Genomic DNA, 25,618 nt, shown 5'->3' on the forward strand with positions numbered 1-25,618 from the left:
TTATACTGAAATATTTGAAACACTGCTATTATAAAGAGTAACAGAAGCGGGTGGTGAGGAGTGTCAACATTACATAAGGAACTAATATAGTAGCTTAAAATTTATTGAAATTATCTAGAAATGGCAAGTGAAAAGACAAAAACTAATCAACGGATACATAATACATAGCCAGAAAGATAACTAAAACATTGGCTATAATTACCCACACAAACAAACTTTTACTAAACCTCACTTGAGGTTGCGTAGTATGAGGGGGGCTCCATACTGAGGCTCAAGAGTGAAAATCACAACTGGAGCATGTCTATAAGTAGGCGAAATATCAAACGAGAAGTTGCGCAAAATGTCTACCAATGCCAATTTAGCCTCCAAGAGTGCATAGTTCTGGCCAATGCAATTACGGGGTCCCCATCCAAAGGGGTAATATATAAGATGTCCTTTGGTTGCTTTCGACACTCCTTCTGCAAATCTGTTGGGATTAAACTCGTTTGCATCTTCACCCCAGTATTTGGGATCGCGATGAATCATAACTACTGGTAGCATGACTTGTGTATCAGCTGGTATGGTGTATTCACCTAACTGTGTCTCTTCTTCTACAAGTCTTGAAAGCTCGACCACTGGAGGGTACAACCTCAATACCTCATTTACGATCATCGATAACTACAATATAGGAAAAGGAAAGCTCTTGTATGAGTAAATAATGAGTTTTTCAGGGTTACATTGTTTATGTAACAAAACCAAATGAGGAAATCTCTAAAGAATAACTACCTTAGACTAGGGTTGCAATTCTAGTGGAGTTAAATAACGTTACTCGCGAAGTAATTTTGCAAGGGAAAATGAGTTTTAGAAATTCAAGTTGCGATTTATGTAAGACCATTAAATGAAAGAATGCACGCCATACGAAGCAGTAATTGCTAGCATTATTTTCTCTAGCAGTTGAAATGATGTTGCTAAACATTAAATGCTACGTGGAATGATTGGGCTATAAATAGAGGATAATTTCTGCAGCCAGAATGTATCTCAATTACAGAGAGTTCATTCTTTGAGTGATAAAAAAAATAGAGAAAAAAAAAAGTTAGAGAGTAGAGAAACACTTAAATATTGAGAGAAAAAATTAGTTTCTCCCGAGTATTTCCTACTTAAGTTTCTCTTATTAAGAGAGATAAACCTTGTATTTAAAGGGATGCTGTAATTCTTATACGATAGTATAAATTTATATTTGCCCGTGGTAGTTTAGCTGCACTCTATCTGTCACGTTCTATTTTCCAAAGTTGTACTAGAGCCATAGATATACGGAGTACCGTTCAATTGTACATGTACTATTCACGTGAAATGAAGGGGATCGATCCAAGCGAATGACAGATCATAAAGAAATTTTACCAAAGGGCGATTCATTAGTGGAAATTTACAAAAATCAATTGACATCAACGACAACAAGTGGAAGGAGATGGATAACAGTATTATCAGCAATTTTCATTTAGCATTGGTCAAGTGTTGAAGAAAAAGACGGCAAAGGAGATATGAGATACTCTAACAAAATTATATGAGGTTCAAGTAACATAATTAAATAAGAGGTTCTACACTCATTGAATGGAGGAATATGCATATGAAATGAATCACATCAATAATCTTAATACCTTATTTTCTCAACTTTAAGCATTAAGTTTCATAATCTTCAGTTTCATGATTGAAGATGCTAAAGGTGCTGAGATCCTATTTCAAATTCTGCTTGATTCGTATGATCAGCTAGTTATAAATTTGACCAACAATTTCACTAGTCTTGCCTTTGACAACATTGCTTCTACTGTCGGGCGCGGAAGCTCCAATAACACACATTGATTCCAAATCAAATTTTAAAAAATGAGATTTAATGACAATATTTAAGTAAACAAGATCACACCACGAAACAAGATTTAAATTTGTAAAGAGGAACAAAAGGATTAATGCAGAGGAACGATATTTATTAAATCAACAATATGGAGAGTACAAAGCAATCTAGCAATTGGCTTCTATCTGTTACTTTCTACAAACTGACCAGAGGAGCCTTGTATTTATAGGCCAATCTTAGAAGAATCTTAAGAGGCAAGAAAATATATTATAAATAGAAGATGCAATTTCAAAAGGATTTTGTTTCCATTTGTTGGATACAATTAGATTCCCTTTCCAAGTAAAAGTTTAATGCGCATATTCAAAAGACTCCTAACCAATTTCTAGGATTCCAGATCAAACTTTAAATCAACAATAATCCTAATACATTTGAGTCACCAAACCTAACAATCTCCACCTTGACTCAAATTGCAGTGCTGCGAACAAAAATTCTAGATTTCAAATCCATCTGCATTGAAATTAACTGGTCGAATCTCCTCAACAGTGGCCACTCCATATAAACCAAACACTCGTCCTCTGCCCGGCGTCCACAATCAACATTCGAACCTAAACCCAAGGTTTCCAAATCCACCAAGGAATTAATGTAAATCACACAGAGCCAAAACACACCCTGTAGCAAGAACCAAACCAGATGCTTAATCAGAAGGCCTGTTGCTAGAACTATTGCCTTCAACATCCCCAGAAGCATCCCAGACATTGCTGACACCACGGTACATACATTCGATGAGTCCTACCCCAGCAACTGAACACAGTGTACTCGCTGAAATTGGTGGCAAAGTGGGATCACCAACACTCTCCCTACCAGTGTTCTGAACTGAATCGAAGCCCAACCCAAAAGGTACTGTAGCAAATCGAACTTCCACCATGGTACTAAACTTGTCCAAATGTCTCCTAACAAGTTCTACACCCCTGTAAAATGTACAACTAGGATCTTTTTGTCCCTCCAGTACAACCCGGACTCCCTTTCGGACCTTCAAGACTCTACCTCCTCCAAAGAATTTATACCCTTTTGCATCCAAGCTACTTAGCGAAATGAGATTCCTTTTCAAGTCAAGAACATGTCGAACTAGATCAATTGTTCTAAATGTTCAATCCCGTAGCCTGAATCTGACTCGACCGATCCAGCAATAGGCAAGATTGGTTGTTTTCCATTACAATTCTACCTTACTGAACAGCCTCATATGTCTTAAATAAATTTCTATCGGAACACATATGGTGCGAACATGCCGAATCAAGACTCCACTTCTCGTCAGGTCTAGATTCCACATCAGATACCACAGTCAACATTACCTCTTCGCCATCTGAACAATTCTTAACTACATTGGTTTCGTCTGAATTCAAAGGTGGCACCCCAAGATTTGTAGCTAAATCACCTTTAGCCTACAATATATCACAATCTTTTCGAATATTCAATTCCTTTTATAGTAGTAATCAGTCATATTGCTAAATCTAACTCTCATCTGCCTCTTCGTCGACCACCTTGAGATATAAGAGTTTCTCCACCCTTTGATGTAGCTCCAATCAAATGCTTCATCTTCTCATTTGAGTGCAACGCATCATAGACATCTTTTATAGTCAAAATATCTTGACTATACAAGATAGTATCCCAAAACGACGTATAAGATCCAAGAACACAACAGAATCAATGCAAGATCCTGTTCATCGTACTTAACCTCCAACATCTCCAGATCTGTAACTATTTACTTGAACAGGGCAATATGGTCTTCCAATGACTCTCCTTCCGCCATGTGATGGGAATACAGCTTCTGTTAAGAGCCAGTTTATTTGTAAGACTCTTAGTTATACGCAACTGTTCCAACCTCAACCACAAATCAGTCGTCATTTTCTCCTTCAAGACGTCTTGTAGAATGTTGTTGGATAGATAAAGATGAATCAATGATGTAGCCTTTCGATCCTTCCATTGTTTCTCCTCTCTTGTCCATCCAGCTGGCATCCTGTCAAAACCCAGCAACACATCTTCCAAATCCAACCTCTCCAGAACAGCCCTCATCTTTACTTGCCAGAACGAGAACCTTATATTACGATCTAATTGCGGAATATTGCACTTCAACCCAGACATCTCGAAAAAATATCTCAACCAATCGAAGCTCCAATAACACACATTAATTCCAAACTAGATTTTAAATAACAAGATTTAATGACAATGTTGAAGTAAACAAAATCATATCACGAAACAAGGTTTAAATTTGTAAAGAGGAACAAAATGATTAATGCAGAGGAATGATCTTTATTGAATCAACAATATGGAGAGTACAAAGCAATCTAGCAATTGGCTTCTATCTGTTACTATCTATAAACTGACCAGAGGAGCCTTGTATTTATAGACCAACCCTAGAAGAGTCCTAAAAGGTAAGAAAATATATTACAATTAGGAGACCTAATTTCAATAGGATTTTGTTTCCTTTTGTTAGATGTAATTAGATTTCCTTTCTAAGTAAAAGTTTAACATGCATCTTCAAAAGACTTCTAACCAATTTCTAGGATTCCATGCGATCAAATTTTAAATTAACAATAATCCTAACACATTTGAGTCACCAAACCTAACATCTACATTGTAGACAAACAAAGATGCAAAAACAAAGAGGACATACAAGACAGTTCACAACGAGCTAAGGCCTAATCTATAACAAATGGCAGATCAATAAAACGTGGCCCTAGTGGGAGTCGCAACCATAATAGGTCAAACTTATGAAGTAAGAAAAATGTAAAATGCTATTGTGTGGTAAAAAATGGCATTTCAAAAGGGGTTGTTGGCTTAGCAAGAAGAAATTAGATAACAAAGCTCTTGAGACATTCTAGATGGTTGATTGCAAGTATCGTTGAAGATAGTGAAGTTCTTTTTAGTGAGGCAACAACTGCCGCTGAAGCTAGAAAGCGGTTTGCTGACTTCTAACTTTTAGATTCAACAGTACATGACATCTCAATGAGAATGATTCTACAAATATGAACCTATCTTTGGAGGGTTATATTTATGAATGATTATTAAAGATACATGAGGTACAAGTCCCAGTATCCAATGGTACAACATCTAAAGGGCCCGAAGAAAAATCTATTGTCTTTGGGACAATTTGGTTATCTTGAATGCAAGACCCATATTAAAGATAAGGTCATGAAGATTTTCAAAGGGGCACTTGTTATCAAAGTATAAAAGATCATTGCAAATGTTTGGATAAAAGAGGCTTATGGAGGAACTTGGACACAAAAAATAGAAAATTATTTTGTCTTCTAACAATCAAAGTGTCATGCACATCCCAAAGAATCCAGCATTTCATTCGAGGACAAAGCATGTAGGTGTAAAATATCATTTTGTACAGGAAGTAGTGGAAGATGGGAGTGTAAACATGTCAATAATATACACCAAGGAAAACTTAGTTGATGCAATGACTAGACCAATCAACATTGACAAGTTCATATAATGTTATAGATCATGTTATAGCTTAGCAAATATGCATACAGCATGAAAATGTTATGTATAGAAGGATACAGAGATTGCCAAAGTGGTTCGAAAGTCACTTTTGCATACCAATTCTCATAGGTTGTGGTTGGCCTTGTTATTGGGGGTCAAATGTTTTACTACCATGAGTGAAAAGTCTTCTCATAGGGCATTATTCACATTGTGAAGGAGTAAAGTAATATTGTATGGGAAAATGACTTGTAGAGAATTCATTTTGCAATTCATGTTGTTGAAACTAAGAGAATAGAGGAAGAATTATGAATAACTTCTGTATTCTATGATAAATAAAACTGTACAAGAGCCCTCCTTTTATAGGTGAAGGAGGCAAGCACATAAGGTAAGTCATTAAAGCTAATTACACAAATCATACTCTAATTATACAATTACACAAATCATGGAGATTGGTTAATCAATATAATTAAGGAGATATGCCAACATTCCCCCTCAAATTCAAGGTGGTATTGAAGATGCCAACTGGAGTTTGCAAACCAAAAAACGATGACGACTAGGTGGATGAACCTTTGTGAAGATATCAGCCAGCTGATCAGTTGAAGGAACTGACAAGAGGCGAAGTGTCCCTTCCTGAAGATGATGACACACAAAATGACAGTCGATCTCAATGTGTTTTGTACGTTCATGGAAGACATCTTTATAAGCAATCTGGATAGCACTATGATTGTCACAATAAAGCGGAGTGATAGAGGGCTGAGGAACACCCATATCTTGGAGAAGCGAACAGAGCCAAAGAAGTTCCAAAGTAGTATCGGCAAGGGCTCGATACTCAGCCCCAGTGCTAGAGCGAGCAACAACGGTCTGCTTTTTGCTCCTTCAAGAGATAATGGAGTCACCAAGTAGAAAAAGAAAACCAGTGGGAGATCGACGATCAATAGGGTCTCCTGCCCAATCAACATCAAAGTAAACCTTCAACATCAAGGATGAGTGAGAGGAAAAGTGAAGCCCATGAAATAATGTTCCCTTCACATAGCGTAAGATGCGAAGAACAGCTGTATGGTGAATTGAAAGAGGACCTGACATAAATTGGCTAACAAGATGCACTGTATAATCAATGCCTGGTTTAGTGACAGTGAAATAAATCAAGCTCCCAACAAGCTGTCAGTAACGAGTGGCATCAGTAAGGAGCTCCCCATCAGTAGGATGAAGTTTGATGTTGGGCTCTAGCGAACTATCAGCTATCTTACAATCTGCGAGATCAGCATGGCTGAGAAGATCAGAAGCATACTTGGCTTGGGTCAAAGAGTAGCCATCAGAGTTAGGGGACACCTCTAAATCGAGGAAGTAGCTAAGAGAACCAAGGTCTTTCATCTCAAAATGCTAACACGGAAACTGCTTAAGCTCATGAATACTAGAATTATCATCATCAGTAATGATCATATCATCAACATAAAGTAGTAGAATAGTAATGCCAGTGTCAGTGTGACGAGTAAAAAGAGCAGAAACATAGGGGCTAGAAGCAAACCCAAGCTATGTAACGGTGGAGCTGAACTTGGCAAACCAAGCACGGAGAGCTTGCTTAAGCCCATACAATGCACGTCGGAGATGACAGACCTTACCAGGAGGATGAGGATACCCTAGAGGAGGCTGCATATAGACCTCTTAAGTAAAGCCCTTTGCCACTAAACGAGCTTTATGTCTTACTTCAGAACCATCGGAGTTCGTTTTCCTCTTATACACAAATTTGTTCCCAACTATAGTCTTTTCAGGAGACGGGTCAACCAGATCCCAAGTATGAGTTTTATGAAGAGCGTCAAGTTCTTCAGACATAGCTTGCTACCAAGCAGGGTAAGAACAAGCTTCGCGATAATTGCGAGGCTCGTGAAGAGAGTCAAGAGTAGAAAAATAATGGTAATCACTAAGATGGGTAGGAGGTGCTCTTACCCTACTAGGACGACGAACATCCAAATCAGAGGACTCAGGAGGGGTGGATGCGATGGCATGATCATCAGACAATCCAGTTTCGTGAGAGGTAGGCGTGGAGTGATCACTAGATGAGCTGACATGACTTGCATTAGAGGAAAAATCTGGAGAGAGGTCTATGGCTGGGTTAGTGAAAATGGGAGAGTGTGAGAGACAATCGGATGAAAGTGGAAAGATACTAATGAATACTTTGTGTTCCCAAAATTGAACATGTCGAGAGACTCGAAGACACTTGGCTATGGGGTCATTGCACCGATAACCCTTGTGTTCTATCCCATAACCAAGAAAGTAACAAAGACAAAAACGAAGTTCAAGTTTTGTATGTTCATGAGGTGGAAGTAAGACAAAGCAAGCACAACCAAACACTTTGAGAATAGAATAATCGGGTACCTTTTTGTAGAGAACCTCATATAAAGACTTATTGAAGAGAGTCGAGGTTGGAACTCGATTAATATTGTAAACAACGATAAGGGCAACTTCTCCCTAAAAGAATTCTGGAAGAGATGCAGAAAAAAGTTGAGAGTGAACAATGTCAAGAATGTGACGATGCTTACGTTCTACACAGCCATTATGTTAGGAGGTGTATGGATAGGATCGATGTCAAGAATGGGACAAAGTGCCTGCCTCTTGAAGTTCTTCAAGGAAAGAGGTAGAAGTACACTCCATGGCATTATTAGACTGAAAGACTTTAATGGTGCGATCAAATTAAGTTTGTATCCTCTGTTTAAAATTGTGAAAAGCAATTAATAACCCAGTGCGATCATGCAAAAGATAAATCCATGTATACCGAGAATAATCATCGACAAAATAACGAGACCTGCCCTTAGTAAAGATAAAAGCAGGTTCCCAAATATCAGAATAAACCAAATCAAAAGGTGCAGAAGACAAAGAATTACTTTCATTAAAAGGTAAAACTTTCTGTTTCCTAAGTTGACAAGACACACAATCAAAATGTTCAAATTTAACATTACCTAAGTAACCACTAGAAGCTAACGACTGAACACAAGATAAAGATGTATGATCGAGACGAGAATGCCAAACGCTAAAAGGCAAAGCAGTACTAAGGGACTGAGGAGAACAAGAACTAGGCAAATGTAGAGATGTAAGCTAAAAAAAGCAACCAACTTTATGCCCTGTCCCAACTAGCTGGCCCGTCTTTGGATCCTGTACATCACACCCTTTGTGAGAAAAGGTTAAGATAAAACCACTTTCAACAAGTTGACCTATAAAAAGGAGATTTAGAGACAAGTTAGGCGCAACATATGTGTTAGGTACAAAAAGGGTAGGAGTAGAAACGTGACCAAAATGACTAATAGACATATGTGAACCATCAGCAGTATAAATTAAAGAAACGAGATTTAAAGACTTCATATGGTAACTAAAGAGGAATCGAGGTCATTTGATTGCAATGGGTAGAATCAAGAAACCAAGATGTAGAGTTACCTGTGGAGACTGATAAAGCAGTAAAAGTATGGGATAGGACCTGGGTGACAATTGCCTCAATGTCAACTGCAGAAAGTGAAGACAAAGAATGTGCAGAAGAAGAATCAGAAGTCGAGGAGCTAGTGGAGACAGCAGCAACATGTTTGGAAGAGTAAGATGCATTAGCCTTAAGAGCATCCCTAGCATCCTTAGCCTTCTCCTTAGGACAATCAGAAATACGTTGGCCATCTTCCTTACAACAGTGGCATTGACCATTGAAACATCGCGGTTTAGAAGAAGCAACAGCTGCAGCAGGAGTGGCAGGAGTAGATGAGCTATATGAAGCAGTAGCTAAGACCATATCAATAAAATGAACCCGACGAGTTTGTTATTGTGTTTCCTCGGCAATTAGCTCTATAAGGGCAACCTCAAGTGTAGGAAGAGTAGATTGATGGAACAAAGATGCTCGAGAATTCTCAAATTCATCCCGAATATGTATCATAAAATATATTAACTGACGACGATCACGATATTCAGTGAAAAGCTTAATCGACTTCTCATCAGAAAAAGTGGGGTCAACTTGAGAAAGCTGATCCCAAATGCTACTAACCTGAGCATGCAACTCAGCGATAGACTGTCCAGGTTCCTGACGCATTTGGGAAAGCTTAGTCTCCAACTGAAACTCTAGAGCAGCATCACTACCACAGTTGTAGTGTTTTACCAAAAAATCCCAAGCAAGTTTGGCATTCCGGAACTTAGGGAGTAGACTCCCACAGTTGTAGTGTTTTACCAAAAAATCCCAAGCAAGTTTGGCATTCCGGAACTTAGGGAGTAGACTCTGAATGGAAGGGGTTGATGTATTAATAAACTAGGAAAGGATCTTATAGTGAGTACTTTCCCATTCATCAAGGGCCTCATCAAACTCCTCTATGGATTGCTTGTCAATTTTCGTGAGTGTTTGTTTTGTTCCAGTGACAAAATGCCATAATCTCCGATCAATCAGAAAAACTGACATTTGTTGGGCCCAAGCATTGTAGTTAGAGCCATTCAAAATGATCTCTATAGGATGAGCAATATCATTTGAAGAAGCCATAACAGAAAAATGATAATGCTAACTGAGTTAGAGCAAAAGGACAGCGCTGATGGAATGAGCACGAAAAACTGGCCGAAAAAGTGGCTGGAAGGTCGCTGGAGATGACGACGAGTTGTGACAGATATGGCGATATTGGATCGGAATGATTTTTGCACCAAACGAAAGCTCTGGAGCAACATGATCGATTTATGGTATTGGAATACCAAAAGAATCGATGAACGAAGGCTAGAAGCAATGATAGAGCAACGGAATGAGTAAAACCAAAAAAGGTTACCAACTAGAGGCCAAGAACCAAAGATGGCTCTGATACCATGTTGAAATTAAGAGAATAGAGACAGAATTGTGAATAACTTCTGTATTCTATGATAAATAAAATTGTACAAGAGCCCTCCTTCTATAGGTAAATGAGGCAAGCACATAAGATAAGTAATTAATGTTAATTACACAAATCATGCTCTAGTTATACAATTACACAAATCATGGAGATTGGTGAAACAATATAATTAGGTAGATATGCATTACATGTAAAAACATTAAATGAACGACCAACACGCCATGCAAAGCAGCTTTATTATTGTTATCTCCTTATATTTAGAACAAATTGTTGTAATTCTCTTATTATGGTAGAATCATGTTAGCCATGGTTTTCATTTTAAATTTAATTGGGGTTCTTTTTCACATAAATCCTTGCATTCATTTATTTACATCCTCTATCTCACTTTAGCTATCACGTTCTATTTCCTAACAATTATTATCATAATTGGTATTATAACTATTAGTATAAGCCTTGAGTCTTGAGGAATAAAAAGTAAAGTATATATACTTACAACTTTGAGTTGGCTTAACCCTTGATAATCCGCTTTACGATTTTCAAAGACCTGGAAAGCTTCTTGTCTAGCACGCTCTTGCCAATCTTGGTAAGTGCTGAGTAAGACCAAGGTCCAAACAAGAAGATTTCTTGTGGTTTCATATCCTGCAAAGAAGAATAACTTCACTTGCCCGGGAATTTCCTCTTCACCATAATCACGTTTGAGTTCTGATTTCAATATCAGATCCAACAAGTTGTCCTGCAAAACTTTGCCTTCCCTTATTGCCTTCTCTCTTTCACAAATGAGTGTTCCAAGCATCTGCCGTTGTTCATTCATGATTTTTCTAGACTTTTGATTTGTTTTGGTGGGAAAATACCTATACCAAGAAAAATTCTGAAGTAAATATGAAATTCATAAGAATCAGTTAAGTCCTATTCACATGTTTAATGAACAATCCATTTGCAACTGAATATATATGCATAGAAAATTTGCAAATGCAGTCCTCGACCTTTCATTATAAAGCACACGAGTTCCAATCCATTTTTTCTAGCCTTTAGATCTCCACACTTTCCATCATTTTGTTTAATGATTAGTTTATCTACTCAATCCATTTGAAAGAGACCAAAGATTGGGACAAACTGCTAAAAATTTGCCATTTACATGTTTAATTGGACAGAACTTTACAAGACAGATTTTATTTAGGAAACCGATAGATGTTGTACTTACTTTGATCCTGGTAAATCAGCAATTCGGGTGGTTAGTCTTGCCATGCTGACCATTTCCTTAATAAGGTCATAGAGTCTTTTGTCTTTAGAATAATCACTGGCAAACAAAGTTTCAGAAATAACTTTTGAGGTTGCGTATTCGAAGTAAGGATATACGTCTACAGTACAGGAGCCATCTTCAGAAACCAACTTCTTCCATTGATTCAGAACATCATCGCTGACTTTTTGAAACACTGGTATCATTTCCTGCAATACACAAAATTAATAACATTTAGTTCATGGTAAAATATTAATTTCAACCCCATATTCATAATTAATATTCATTATTTTCTACATATTTCGGGGAGCCTACTACTATTCCTCTTTATAAATCATTTATATATTTTCCAAACAGAGGCCAAGTACTATCTTGTCGAAAGGGAATTTTTTCATTTATATTGGCGTCAAAATGAATAGGTTGTCCAGACTACCATGACTCTCCAATCTCAATTAAAGGCACCGCCTATGCCGGGTCATGGATAGACCCGGTTATATGGGCAGGCATGCTGGGCTCAACCTTGAAAGCGAGACACAAAACAATACGAGGTTAAAAAGTATTATAGAAATGTCGTCCAATATTGAATATTTTAAACTGTGGGCAGTATCTTACTCACTGTAAAAATACAGACCCTAAAATAATTAAATTAGGTCCTAGATGAACCAAATGCGTTTTTGTGGGATATGATTCAAATAGAAAAGCATCTTGACTTGAATTTAGAATACAATGTAATGATAGAATCCAAGGTTGTAGAGTTCCAAGAGAATTCATTGACTCCGGGAAATAATTCTCAAACACAAACTCATGTACATATTCCCGTTTCTAGGGGATTACCCAAAATAATAATAATAATAATAAATCCTTCTAAAATATGTTGAACAATTTCCTTGAAGAAGCAAAGAGCCCATAAAATAAAAGGCTTAGGATCAGACAAATTAATTTCCAACTGATTTCTCTTTACTTTATTGAGGGAAATAGGATAAATGTTGTATTACCAATTCCTTTTAAAAGTGATCCTATAAGGAAACAATGATTTCAATGATTGCATTTTTCTGAAAGATGCAATAAATAATAAAATAAACATGTCACATTCGTTTGAACCTGTTTTTGGTAAATGAGTATTTAGAAAAAAAAAGTATCATTATGTTGATACTATTCATACATTTAAGGCAAAATTACTAGCCAAGGGTATTGGAAAGAGAAGGAATAGGTTATTTTAATACATAAACATGGAAATTCAACTTAAAACAAGTTGCACACGCACCGAAAAATGGCCAGAATCCTCACCTCTAGTGACACCCATGCCAAGCCCACCCTCCGAGTAGACCAAGCACCTCAATATGCACCTACTGATACCCATGTGACATCAAACAAAGCTAGAAATCCAAATCTACAGTCCATTCTTCAAACAACGAACTCAAATAGTTCAAACGTCAATTCCAACGTCAATGATGCAACTACGTTTGCCTCATCAAATCGCATCTACTGGTACCATGGATTATCATCAATTTTTCGTTAATTTGAATGATTTAATTCAATAGATCGTACTGTGTATATAGGTATTTGTGAATATTAAATATGGCGGTGGACAGTGGATAGAATGCAAAGGAGATATGTGGAAGATAGGGCTCGATTGCTGAAGCTACATCTAAGGGACCAGTTTAGAGTGGTGGTGGACCAACACTGCCGGCCGAATTTTTAGAACCTAAGGGTCTCTACCATTGAATACTTCTCATCCACCATAGGGCAATTTTCTTTTCTTTTTTCTTTTTTTAATTGTTGTAATTGTTTAATAATTTGGGAAAATGTAAATATACCATTTTGCCCTTTTTAGTTCGATCAAAATTGATTTAATTTTGACTATCTGGTCAGCTAATGGTCAAATGGATATTTCCATCCATTTGGACCTCAAGTGCATATTTTTGAAGGGTTTGAAACTGTGGGTGTCACAAAATGAAGGTCTGGATAACGTCTGCAAAAATTGAAAAGGTTTGAGACCATTGTTGTGATTTTCCCTTCTATTAATGTACTTCTTGATGGATCCAACTTTAAGGATTATAAGGAGAACGCTCATATCATTCTTTTTTGCATGGATTTAAACCTTGCGTTAAGGACTAAACAATCCCACTACTTTTACGGATAAGAGTTCCACTAATGAGGAATAGGACTTGAGTAAATGGGATCATTCAAACCACATGCATCTTATAGTAATGAATGGTAGAATGCTAGTAACATTCAAGGACACTATGTCTGATAAAATAACTAAGAATTTTTTAAGAATTCGAAAAATGTTTTGTGAAAATCGATAAGGCCAAAACTAGTACAATTATGGCAAACTAAAACTAGTACGATTATGGCAAACTAAAACTAGTACGATTATGGCGAACTCAGTTTCACTAAAGTATAAAGTTAAAGATAATGGAGTACATCATTTGGATGTCTCATCTTACTTCAAAACTGAAGGCACTAAGATTGAAGCCATCTGAGGACTTGCTTTAGCATCTAATTTTAATTTCTCTTCCTACACAATCCAACGAATTTAAGGTCAGTTATATCTATCAAATGGGGAATGGTCTCTTAATGAGGCCATTTCTTATTGTGCGCAAGAAGAAGAAATGTTAAAATAAGAAAGAACTGAAACTGCTCACTTGACAAGTACCTCTAAAAACAAGTTAAAAAAAAGAAATAATAATAAGGAAGCAACATCTAGTCTAGTAAAACAGAGCCCTGAAAAGGATGAAGTATCTGGTTGTTACATTTTGAAAGTTTTGGACACTCTAGGGACTATATTAAATGCTACCCTTATCGTGTAAAGTAAAGTAAACTTCTCACTTTGGTTTGTTAAGAGATTAATTTAATATCGGCACCTAGACACACTTAGTGGATTAATTTCAATGCCACTACTCATAAGCGTGTCTATGTAGGGTTGCCTAAACAACCAAAAGACAATTTATATTTAAAAATTTATTCATATAGGTGATGGCAAATTAGTTAAAGTTAAATTTGTAGGGATTATCAGGTTATTATTAAAGACTGTTAATTATTTTGATTTGAAAGGGACATCTATGTATTAGACGAAATTTGGTTTTTACTTTTACATTGAACAAATTCGATTACTTTTATTCATTTGGTAACGATCGGTTTAGTCATTTTACGTAATTCAATTATTATAGGTATGATTCTTATTCTGATTATGATAATCTATATTTGCTTGCTCAGTTCAATTGTCTCATAAATTGAATTCTAGCATGTGAATTTATGTGGTATTAAACATAAATTAACTAATGAAAATTTTACTTCGTTATGACATAAACGATTAGGTTAATTTTTGAAACGAGAAATGCTTAGTTTTTTGAGGATGTGGAGTTTGCAAGGAGAGATATGGTTATGGATTTTATCTTTGAGGAGTGTATAACTATTCCTTTAGTTGTCATTGATAATGATCAAAATTAGGGACAGATTTTTGTTCCAGATCTTGTGCGGAAGGCAATTAAGGATCAAGACAATATTTCAAAACCCTTTATACACAATCACAAGGCTATTCCAGAAGAACAAAATCAACAATCTCAAGAACAAATGCCATTGAGGAAATCCACTAAAGAAAGGAAAAAGGTAATTCAGTATGACTTTATCATTTTTCTCCTAGAAAAGGAGAATGACATTGGATTGGTAAAAAAAATCCAATCAACTTTCATTTAGCCATCAAAAGGAATAATTCTCAAAAGTGGATTGATATCATGAATGAAAAGATAAAGTCCCTGAATGACAATGTTGTTTGTAAACTCATCACATTGCCTTTCGGTGCGAAGCCCGTTAGTTGTAAATGGATATTTAGAATCAACATGGATTCGAAGAGTGATGTGGAGATATATAAGACTCATTTTGTCGCAAAGGACATCATTCAAAAGGAATGCATTGGCTTTAAAGAGATCATTTCTCTAGTTCAACGAAAGACTCTTTCAGGACTATTATGGCACTTGTGACATATTTCGATCTTGAGCTACATCTAATGAATCTAAAGATGGCATTTATCAATGGTGACATGGATGAGACATGTTACAATCGAAAACTTTGTGTCAAAAGACCCAAAGAAAATGTTTGTAAATTAAAAAATTCATCTATGGGCTAGCAGGCTTCCCATATATGAAATCACTAATTTCATTAAATAATTATCTTATTTGATTTTGAGATGAATACAATTGATGATTGAGTATATCAAAGGTTCAGTATGAATAAGCATATTTTTCTAGTATTGTATGTTGATAATATACAAGTTGCCTACAATAGTATAAGCTTATTGAACAAAATCAAAATATTTCTATCATAGAAATTTCAAATCTAAGATCTTGGCGACATCTCTTTTGTGTTAGTAATACATATATACCAAGATCATTCTAGAGGTAAATATAAGAAAGTGAAGTGCATCGAATAGAATGATTAATATCAAATCATCTAAACAAGAAGACATAATTTAGAATTTATAAAGTCTGAAATCTAACATTTTAAACCCAAAGATATTAAGACAATTTCAAATTATGGCACATAAATGGATAAACTTATTTGATAAATAAGAAGCGAGATTACCTTCAAATTTTCCATGTGAAAAGCTGGGTTCATAATCACTCTTCTTTTATACCATTCCTCTCCTTCAGTACGAGGGAGTCCAGTGATAAGTTTTTGCAATATATGATTAGTGGCCTTGTAATTCCTTATGAAGCTAGTGTGTTTAACCAACACGGTTTTCATCAGTTCAGGATCCATTATCAGCACTTTTGGTCTTAGTCCGGCCCAAAAAAATGATTTGTCACCTCCAAATTAATAGTAAACAATACTTATTTATAATAAACCAATTTCAATATTGAACATGATAATTCGAACAAAAAAGAATTTATGTAATACAAATTTAACCATGTACATCTAAAACACAATTAAATAAATAAATTCTTTATTTTCAAAGGGCAGAGAAAGTAAAGGAACAAGCAGCCATTGAGATATATTAATTACATCATTTTTTTGTAAATTATTAGCTAGGTTTTGTTAAGCATTAAAGTAAATTTGTTGAAAAATGTTGTGTAATTGAAGAATTTGTTTCTTCATTCTTAAACTATATAAAAGGCAAAAAATTATAGACAAATGTTCTTGTGCTCGTTACTACATTTAACTCAACAATTTCCATATTTTCAATCGATAGTTATCATATTTTCGTCACGTCTATATATAAAGAATTCTCCAAAATATTTTTACGTACAAATAGAGATAATTGTACTCCCTCCTAAATTTCCTATAGTCATACTTTTTTGCATAAGAAGTTTGCTGTAAATGGGTATTTCTTTCTGGAACGTGATAGAGCTGTCGGTTTGGCATTTGTTCTTCTACTAAATTGGTTTGATTTTGGGACTATTGACCTGATTTTTGTAGGGGTGGCATGGCCAACATAGCCTATTTTGTAAAATATGTCATCCTACAAGACAAAGTGGGCAACTCTTCTTTTTAAGTTCCTAAGTTTCCCCTCTGTTATCTGGCAAAGCTTGGTTTTGAAGTAGTTAATGATAGGTTGCATCCATGGAGAAGTGCCTTCAATCTACATTACCTTCTCTTTCTTTAAGGTGGAGGGACTGGATAATGATGGGTAGGCACCATCTTGAATAGCTCAAAATCCTTGTTGTTGGCTAACTTTGATAAGGCATCTACATTAGCATTTTTAGCCCTTGGAATCTTTATTAGCTCGAACTTTTCAAACAATAGGATGAGGTCCATCACAAGTTTAAGATAGGAAACCATGCCTTTGTCCCTCATAGTGAAGCTACTATTTACTTGGCTCACCACCAATTTGGAAGCACTATTATTTCTTAGCCTCTTAATCTATATTTGCTTAGCCAATTTGAGTCCTGCTAGGAAGGCCTCATATTTAGCAGCATTGTTGGAGGCCTTAAAACTAAATCTTATTGTACAGTTTGGTTTGTGGCCTTCTGGACTTACAAGACCATTCCAGCCCTAGCACCGATTTCTCAGGATAATCTATCTACAAAGAGCTCCCATATAGGAGAGCTCCCATCTATGTGCTTTGAAGTACGGTCATAATTTTCTTGATGTGATCACAATTTCTCCATTTCTGGGTAATGGGTCCCCACTTGCAATAAAGCTTTGCTCACATAGTAGACAGATAATTGGAGTATTCTTTCCTTTTTGACAAGAACTGGACTGATGGCTTCTTCTGATACGACTAAGTAAATTATAAAATGTTCGTCGAACTTCAGTTGGAAGGGGAGAGGGGCCTAGCTAAAAGCTTCTTCAGCCCTTGGAAGGCCATTTCACACTCTCCATTCCATTGGAACTTTTTCCCTCCTTTTAGAACCCTAAAGAATGGTAGGCACCTATTTTTCACCTTCAAAGCGAAGCGGCTGAGGGCTATTATGCGTCTAGTATGCTTTGGACCTCCTTAGGTTTTTGTGGTGATCTCATATTTATCAAAGCCTTGATTTCTTTTTAGGGTTAGCTTCTATTTCTCTTTAATTAACCATGTAGCCAAAAAAAATTTCGAAGGCGACACTAAATGCATACTTAAGAGAGCTCAACCTCACTCGATATCTTCTTAAAACTTGGAAAGTTTCATTCAAGTGTGATACAAGGTCTTTATTTTCTACGTTTTTTACCAAAATATCATTAACGTAGACCTCCGTTGTCTCACCAATGAGACCAGCAAACATCTTGTTGACAAGTCTCTCATAAGTGGCTCCAACGTTTTTCAATCCGAATGGCATCACTTTATAACAATATAAGCCTTGATCAGTGATAAAAGAAGTGTTTTCGTCAACTTTGGGGTGCACAAGGACATAATTGTAGCCTGAATAGGCATTTATAAAGCTGAATAACTCAGGGAAGCAGTCTTATGAGCAAGCTTGGTTAGGCTTGGTTCGATGCCAGTGTAGCAACCGACATCCACAGGAGAAGAGAGAGCTTGTATATTATTCGCATACGTTTAGAGCTTACAATGAAACATATATATTCGAATTACATCAAGATTGCCTTATTAAGGATAAGGCAATCAAGGAAAGAGAATAACGAATTATGGAAATCTTCCAAAATGTGATTTCGCCATAATATTTTCCAATATTAGCAAATCCTTCAAATATCATCAAATATCTCTCTTCTCCAACACTCCCCCTCAAGTTGGTACGAAAAATATTGATGGAGCCCAACTTGGACAATATCTCATGAAATCTAGCAGTGGACAAACCTTTGGTGAAAATGTCAACTAATTGTTCACTACTACGAATGAAGGGAGTACAAATAACCTTGGCTTGGACTTGTTCTCGTATAAAATGACAATCAACTTCAATGTGTTTTGTTCGTTAATGAAAAACTGGATTTGAAGCAATATGAATAGCAGATTGATTGTCGCAATACATCTGTGTGGGTCGTGACGAGCCAAATCCCAGATCTTTTAGCAAAGATCGAAGCCAAATAATTTCACTTGTAGTAGAAGTCATTGCCCGATACTCAGCTTCAGCACTAGAGCGTGCAACAACATTCTACTTTTTACTCTTCCATGTCACCAAATTTCCTCCAACAAACGTGCAATACCCTATTGTAGATTGTCTGTCAATAGTACTACCAGCCCAATCCGCATTTGTGTATGTAGTAATAAGAGAATGACCATTCTTATGCATCCATACACCTCTTCCAGGTGACCCCTAAGATAATGCAAAATTCGATTAACAGCATCCATATGTGCAACTCGTGGAGAGTGCATAAAACGACTAATCAGGCTAACAACATATGAGATATCGGATCAAGTAATTGTGAGGTAAATCAATCTGCCCACCAATTTTTGAAATTGACCCACATTAGATATCGGGTCTCTATCAAGTGGTAATTTTAAATTACAAGCTATAGGCGTTTGAGTGGGCTTGACACCTAATTTACCAGTATCTTGTAACAAATCTAACACATATTTTCTTTGATTGAGAAATATGCCCTACTTTGAATATGCAATCTCTAGTTCGAGAAAGTATTTTAAAATTCCCAAATCTTTAATAGAAAATTGAGTATGAAGAATATTTTTAAGCTTTGATATCTCAACAAGCTCATCACCAGTAATAACTATGTCATCAACATAAATCAAAAATAATAATAGTACCACTCATACCTCTTTTCACGAACAAGGAAGAATCAGCATTACTTATCTTTAAATCATTCTTGATAAGAACGTAACTGAATTTGGCGTACCATGCATGAGGTGATTGTTTAAGACCATATATGGATTTTCTTAATCTGTATGTGAGATCACTACGACCTTCCAATGGATGACCAGGAGGTATATTCATGTAAACTTCTTCTTCAAGATCACCATGTAGAAATGCATTCTTTACATCCATCTGAAATAATTTCCAATCATGATTGACGGCTAGAGATAAAAGAACATGAAACGTGTTCATTTTGGCTACTGGAGCAAATGTCTCATTGTAGTCAACTCCATAAGTTTGAGTAAAACCCTTGGCAACAAGACGTGCTTTATGTCGTTCAATAGATCCATCACTTCAAAACTTCATTTTATAAACCCAACGACATCCTACTGCCTTCTTTCCTGGAGGGAGTTTCACAATCGACCAAGTGTTGTTATCATCAAGGGCTTGTAACTCTTGCTGCATCGCTTGTTTCCAAATAGGACTAGAATTTGCTTGTCCAAAGTTATTCGCTCTTGAGTTGAAGCAAACGAAGTTAGAAAAGCTGAATGAGATGTAGAAATATTGGAGTATGATAGATGAGCCTGTATAGGATGACTTACGGCTTCGTAAGTAACAAAAGTCCTTTAATTTTTTTGGAGCCTTGGATATTCTATTAGACCTTCTAGAAACCTCTTTTGGAGCATCTGGTACATGTTCTGGTGACAAGGAACATCCGGTGTCCCTACTGTTTCCATCTTATTCAGTTCTTTCTATATCTCTATTACCGAGGACCTTTAGTACTGTACTCTACCCCCGAACTAGCAGCCTTCGCGCCAAGCAAGACCGCCCTTTATTTAATCATCAGGGACTCCCAAGCACACTAATTTTCTATAATATAAATCGAAATAGATCTCTTCCATCTCTGCTTCGCTCGTTGTCACCTATGTTGAAGAAAGGTTTGGAACCCTGTAGAGAATGAAGAGGGGCCAAGGCTCTTCCTCTCAACAGTGCTTTTCGAGGCTCCAATCTCCTCCCTGAATCAGTAAGGCCAGTTAGCCTGGGCGAAGAGGGGGATAAAGAGTCAGGATTGAAGCCCCCTTAGCTCGTACCGTAGTTTCATTTCGGTTAGGGCTTGCAATGTCGAAAGAAGATGTCCATATTGTGGGAAGCGGAAGTAGATCGTTCAAACTCTCCCTCTGAGCTAAATTCTTGTTCAAACTTTGCACTGTAAAAATAAGGTTATTTCTCAAAAAATCACACATCCCGTGATAAAAATAGCTTTTGAGATTGAGGATCATAGCATACATATCCTTTTTTTGTCGAAGAATATCCTAAGAAGACACATCGAATGGAACGAGGATTAAGTTTATCATGATGCAGAAACTAGTCGTGCACATAACAAACACAACCAAATACTTGAAGGTGAGACACGTCAGGTTTTCTTCCTTTTAAGACTTCAAATGGTAACTGAAAATGGATAACACAACTTGGGAGCCTATTTATCAAGTAAACTGCTGTTAGAACTCCGTGTGACCAAAATTTCTTCAGATTATTCATTTGAAGCATGAGAGCTCTTGTAGTCTCCAGAATATGTCTATTTTTTTCTTTCAACTACTCCATTTTGTTGGGGGTGTACCAATACAACTAGTCTGATGAATAATGCCTTTATCGCGAATGAAGGCAAAAAAGGGACTATTTGCAAATTCAGTTTCATTGTTCGAACGAAAAACTTTGATTTTACTATCAAATTGAGTGGCCACCATGCTATGAAAATCCTTAAAAATAGGGTAGACTTCATTCTTAGATTTCAATAAATAAATCCAAGTAGCACGAGAATAATCATCAATAATCAGTACAAAATATTTAAAATCATCATATGAATCAATTCGACATGGGTCCCATAAATCAGAATGAATTAACTCAAAAGGTTTAACAGACATAGATGACGAATTATTAAATGGTAGACGAACTTGTTTGGAAAACTGACAAATGTCACAAACATGTGTTTCAAAAGACATAGATGAAAACAAAAAAGATAAAACACGACTAGAAGGATGTCCAAATCTTTGATGCACACTATGATTTTCTAGCATAGCATTATTAATAGAAGTGGCACCGAATGGTTTCAACGGATAAAGTCCATGTGAGTACACATCTTCATCAATCTTCTTCCCCGGAAAAAATAACATTGCAATTTAAAGAGTTAGTTATTTTTCCAATGGAAAGAAGTTGAGTTGGAAATGAAGGAATCACAAGTGCATCCGAACTAGGAAGACCAGGAAAAAAATTAATTTTTCCAAATCTATAAACAGGAACTGATGTACCATTAGCAACTGAGACAGTATGTTTAAATGAATTTTTTGAGAAATCTCTCAAAGATGCTACATCATTTGCCATATGATCTGTAGCACCCGAATCAATAATCCGAGTATTCAAATGTTTAGATGTACACGAAGAGAAATAAGCTTCAAGGTTACCAGAGACATGAGTGCTAGAAGGATTTGAATATTTTGGAGTAGAAGGACTAGGATGACCGAGGAGTTGTGGAATTTGGGCCAATTGATTCATTGAAATGGTAGTATCAGCAACAGCAACACCTTCCATGTTTTCTCTTTTCATAGTGGATGGCTTAAGATGAGGATGAAGTTCCCAACAACGATCCTTAGAGTGTCCTAGCTTCTGGCAGTGGTCACATTTGGGAGCTTCTCGTCTTTTCTTGTTCTGAAAATTTTTTCGTTTTTCATCTCTTTTAATGATAAGAGTAGAAGACTCGGGTATATTCTTTAATTCTGAATTCATTGCCTTTTTTCGAGTTTCTTCTCGCTACACAGTTGTACACACACTCGAAAAGGATGGAAGCATAGGACTCATAAGAATATGACTCTAAAGATTCTCATACTTTGGTCTCAAACTACTCAACAAAGAAAATATCTTATCTTCCTCAGCCCTTTTTAGTAAGATTTTTGCATCGGTCGTATGTGGACGATACATACTCAATTCGTCCCACATCTTCTTAAGATTACGAAGGTGTTCAATGAATGGCTTATCTCCTTGCTCAGCAGCAGTAATTTCCCGTTTCAATTCAAATATTCTAGTGGCATTATTTTGGTTTCCATAAAGTTCCTCAACAGATTTCCGCAACTCTTCTGCCGAGTTTGAAAAAGTGAAGATTTCAGCAATATGCGCTTCCATTGAATTTAGAAGCCAAGAACGAACAAGTTGATCATTCGATATCTATCCTTCATAAGTTGGATCTGTAGAATCTGGACAGGAACAAGTGCCATTGATGAAACCCAACTTTTTCTTTCCACCAAGAGACAACTTCACGGCTCTTGACCATGATATATAATTTATACCATTCAAAGGAATAGTAGATAACTTCCATCTAGGATTAACATCATTCTCCATTGTTACTGATAGATTAATTACTTTCTCAGTCATTGTAAACTGAAAAGCAAATAATCAGACCCAAAAAAGGCTAAGCAGAAAACTGAAAAACGCGAACAACTGACTTTGAAGATGATTTTAACCCACCAAACGTTGTCGAAAATAGCCCGAAAGACAATTAGCTATAAGAATCCAACGGCAATGACCTTGCGTAATTCCGATTTACGGTTTAAAAGATACAGTCATTTCCGTGGAGGTCACTCAAAGCTGAAAAAATCTATTTTCGTAGAGATTATGAAACGTTTCTGAATTTCAGAACAGGTTTGGTTTGAATAGCAATGGACCGAAACAATACATCCGCTCTGATACCATGAAGAATTCAATAAACTAAAAAGGAACACAAAGAATTACGTGGTTCGGCGCTAGTATAGCAACTTACATCCACGGGAGAAGAAAGAGCTTGTATATTATTCACCTATGTTTGGAGCTTACAATGAAACATATATATTCACATTAGATCAAGACTGCCTTATTAAGGATGAGGCAATCAAGGAAAGAGGATAACGAATCATGGAAATCTTCCAAAACGTGATTGCGCCATAATATTCTCCAATATTAGCAAATCGTTCAAATATCATCAAATATCTCTCCCTCAAATATCATCAAATATCTCTTTTCTCCAACAACCAAGCTACATACTTGGACTATGTCCTTGTTTAGAAGGAACTAAAATTATATTTTTAGTAGATTTTAAAAAAAGTTGATAAAATGTGTGATTGAAAAGTTATAAATCCTATAAATAATTAAAAATATTGTAAAAATTAATTACTAACTTTAATTTAGATTAAAACTTAAATTTGTATTCCCATCCAACACGAGCGATATATGATAAGAGTTTTCCTTCACTAAAATATACAGCCCCTTTCTTCCAAGAATCCGACTTTCTCCTACCTGTGGTACTGTCCTTTGATTCCAATGCTTTGAAATGAAAGTATAGAGTAAAGGGTGCCACAAGAAATTTTCATTCTAGAGAAAAATGATTTGAAGTTAAAATGATTTTTTTTTATTAAAAAATAGAAAAAAATTATAGATTTACATGCAAAATTATTTTATTGAAAAAATGTGTGACTAAAAATTATTTTCAAATAAATTGTACCAAAAAAACGCCATTGATGCATTAGAACTACAGAATTTTAGTTCATAGATGTTAGCCGAGTTAAAAACCTATACGTTTCTTCATGTTTATAAAACCAAAAGTTGAGAAATATTTTGTTGAAATTTACTTACCATATTTTTCAATGGTTTTATGGACGAAGGGCAGGATACGATGGGCAGCTTGAGTTTCATCGCGAACATTTATAGATCTTGAAAGTGCTTCTTCATACACCTTGGCATTCTCTTCTGCATCTCCAAACAAAAGCCTTCTGAAATCATATGAATTCCCTTGGAATCCTTGTTGCCTCAGAATCATCTCCTTCTTCATGGGAGTCAACCATAACCAGTTCAAAATTTTCCATCCCACGCAATTAAGGATAATTATGAACACTGTAATGGCTATTGTCAGTGTGACCATTTTTAATGTTTGTGTAAAAGTGATATACAGAGAGAGCTTTAGAAAGAGAGGTTTTTGTAAAGATTTTTGTTGTCAAAAGTCAAAGCCTTGCATTATATTCACTCGTTAGAAGTCTTATCCTTTTGTAAGCCACATCTTTTTACTTCATGATTCACGTGAAGCTCGTGCTTGGCTCGTGTGTATAATTTTTTTACAAACACTCAAATCACTTTTTATCTATAGAATTTATGAGTATTAGCCATTTATTTTTCACTCATTTTTCTCTATCTATAATTAAAATTATTTATAAACATTTTCCAATTGACTCTCAATTATTGCTATATATAATGGAATATATATAAATTGGTGTTATAAAAAGCTTGCATAGGCTTGAGACTCAGGCAAAATGCCTTGTGATTAAATTTTTCCTTCCTCTCTTTCGTCTTCCTTAGCGCACTTTATTGGGTTTTTTTTTTTTTTCCTTTTTTAAAAAGTTTTTTATTTGACTTTGTCTTATTATTATTTTTTTTTTCAAAAAACTTTTCAGTTCACTTTAATTTCAAGTTTTTAAAAGATTTTATCTGTACAAAAATTAAAATTAATTTTATCTAAATAGTTAAATAAGATTTGAACTACGTGTTATCTACCTTATATAATTATGATCTTGAGACTCATTATATGGTTGCAAACTCAAAAATATATATGAAGTTCTTGTAAATCTATTAAATACGACTTGTCTAGTTGAAAATTAAAACTATAAAAAATATTCTAATTTTTGCATTTCAAAAACTTGAAATTTGTATAATTGACTGATAGTAGGAATTATTAAGTAAATATAGTATTTTATTATTCTAGATGTTTAATATGTATTATTTTCATTATTAAATAATTTTTAAAATGTTTAAAAATTTAAAATAATATTGAAAATAAGAAAACTTTTTTTTTTTTTTTAACACCTAAGCCTCGCCTAGGCTTGTAAAGCTTGAAGTTTCACCCCCACACGTAGCCACACTTTACATTTTTTAGAACACTGGTATAAATTATAAAAATTTATAAACGCAACTTCCAATTATTTCGATTGACTTCATGAGCAAGGTAAAATGCAACTGTTATTTGAAGTAATTTTTGGGG

The 25,618-nt window shown here is 35.6% G+C and overlaps 1 protein-coding gene across 1 annotated transcript; it reads right to left on the minus strand.

The window, feature by feature from the left end:
• LOC111381220 (cytochrome P450 CYP72A219-like) lies at window positions 1-24,584 on the minus strand. The gene is made up of 5 exons (XM_023004976.1): window positions 24,223-24,584; window positions 15,965-16,188; window positions 11,345-11,589; window positions 10,637-10,994; window positions 1-657 (listed from the first exon to the last, which is right to left on the minus strand). The coding sequence occupies exons 1-5, from the start codon at window positions 24,506-24,508 to the stop codon at window positions 229-231; spliced, it is 1,542 nt and encodes a 513-aa protein (XP_022860744.1). The 5' UTR covers window positions 24,509-24,584; the 3' UTR covers window positions 1-228.
• Between the last annotated feature and the right edge of the window lie 1,034 nt (window positions 24,585-25,618).

Source organism: Olea europaea, unplaced genomic scaffold (assembly GCF_002742605.1).
Source record: "Olea europaea var. sylvestris unplaced genomic scaffold, O_europaea_v1 scaffold227, whole genome shotgun sequence".
Classification (NCBI taxonomy): domain Eukaryota; kingdom Viridiplantae; phylum Streptophyta; class Magnoliopsida; order Lamiales; family Oleaceae; genus Olea; species Olea europaea.

Bases quoted from the DNA above. Each gene is read 5' to 3' on its own strand.
- LOC111381220 (XM_023004976.1), bottom strand. From the start codon at position 24,508: ATGGTCACACTGACAATAGCCATTACAGTGTTCATAATTATCCTTAAT. The intron at 11,590-15,964 runs GTAATCTCGCTT...TGTGTATTGCAG, and splicing joins TTCACATGGAAAATTTGAAG to GAAATGATACCAGTGTTTCA. The intron at 658-10,636 runs GTAAGTATATAT...CCTATATTGTAG, and splicing joins GGTTAAGCCAACTCAAAGTT to TTATCGATGATCGTAAATGA.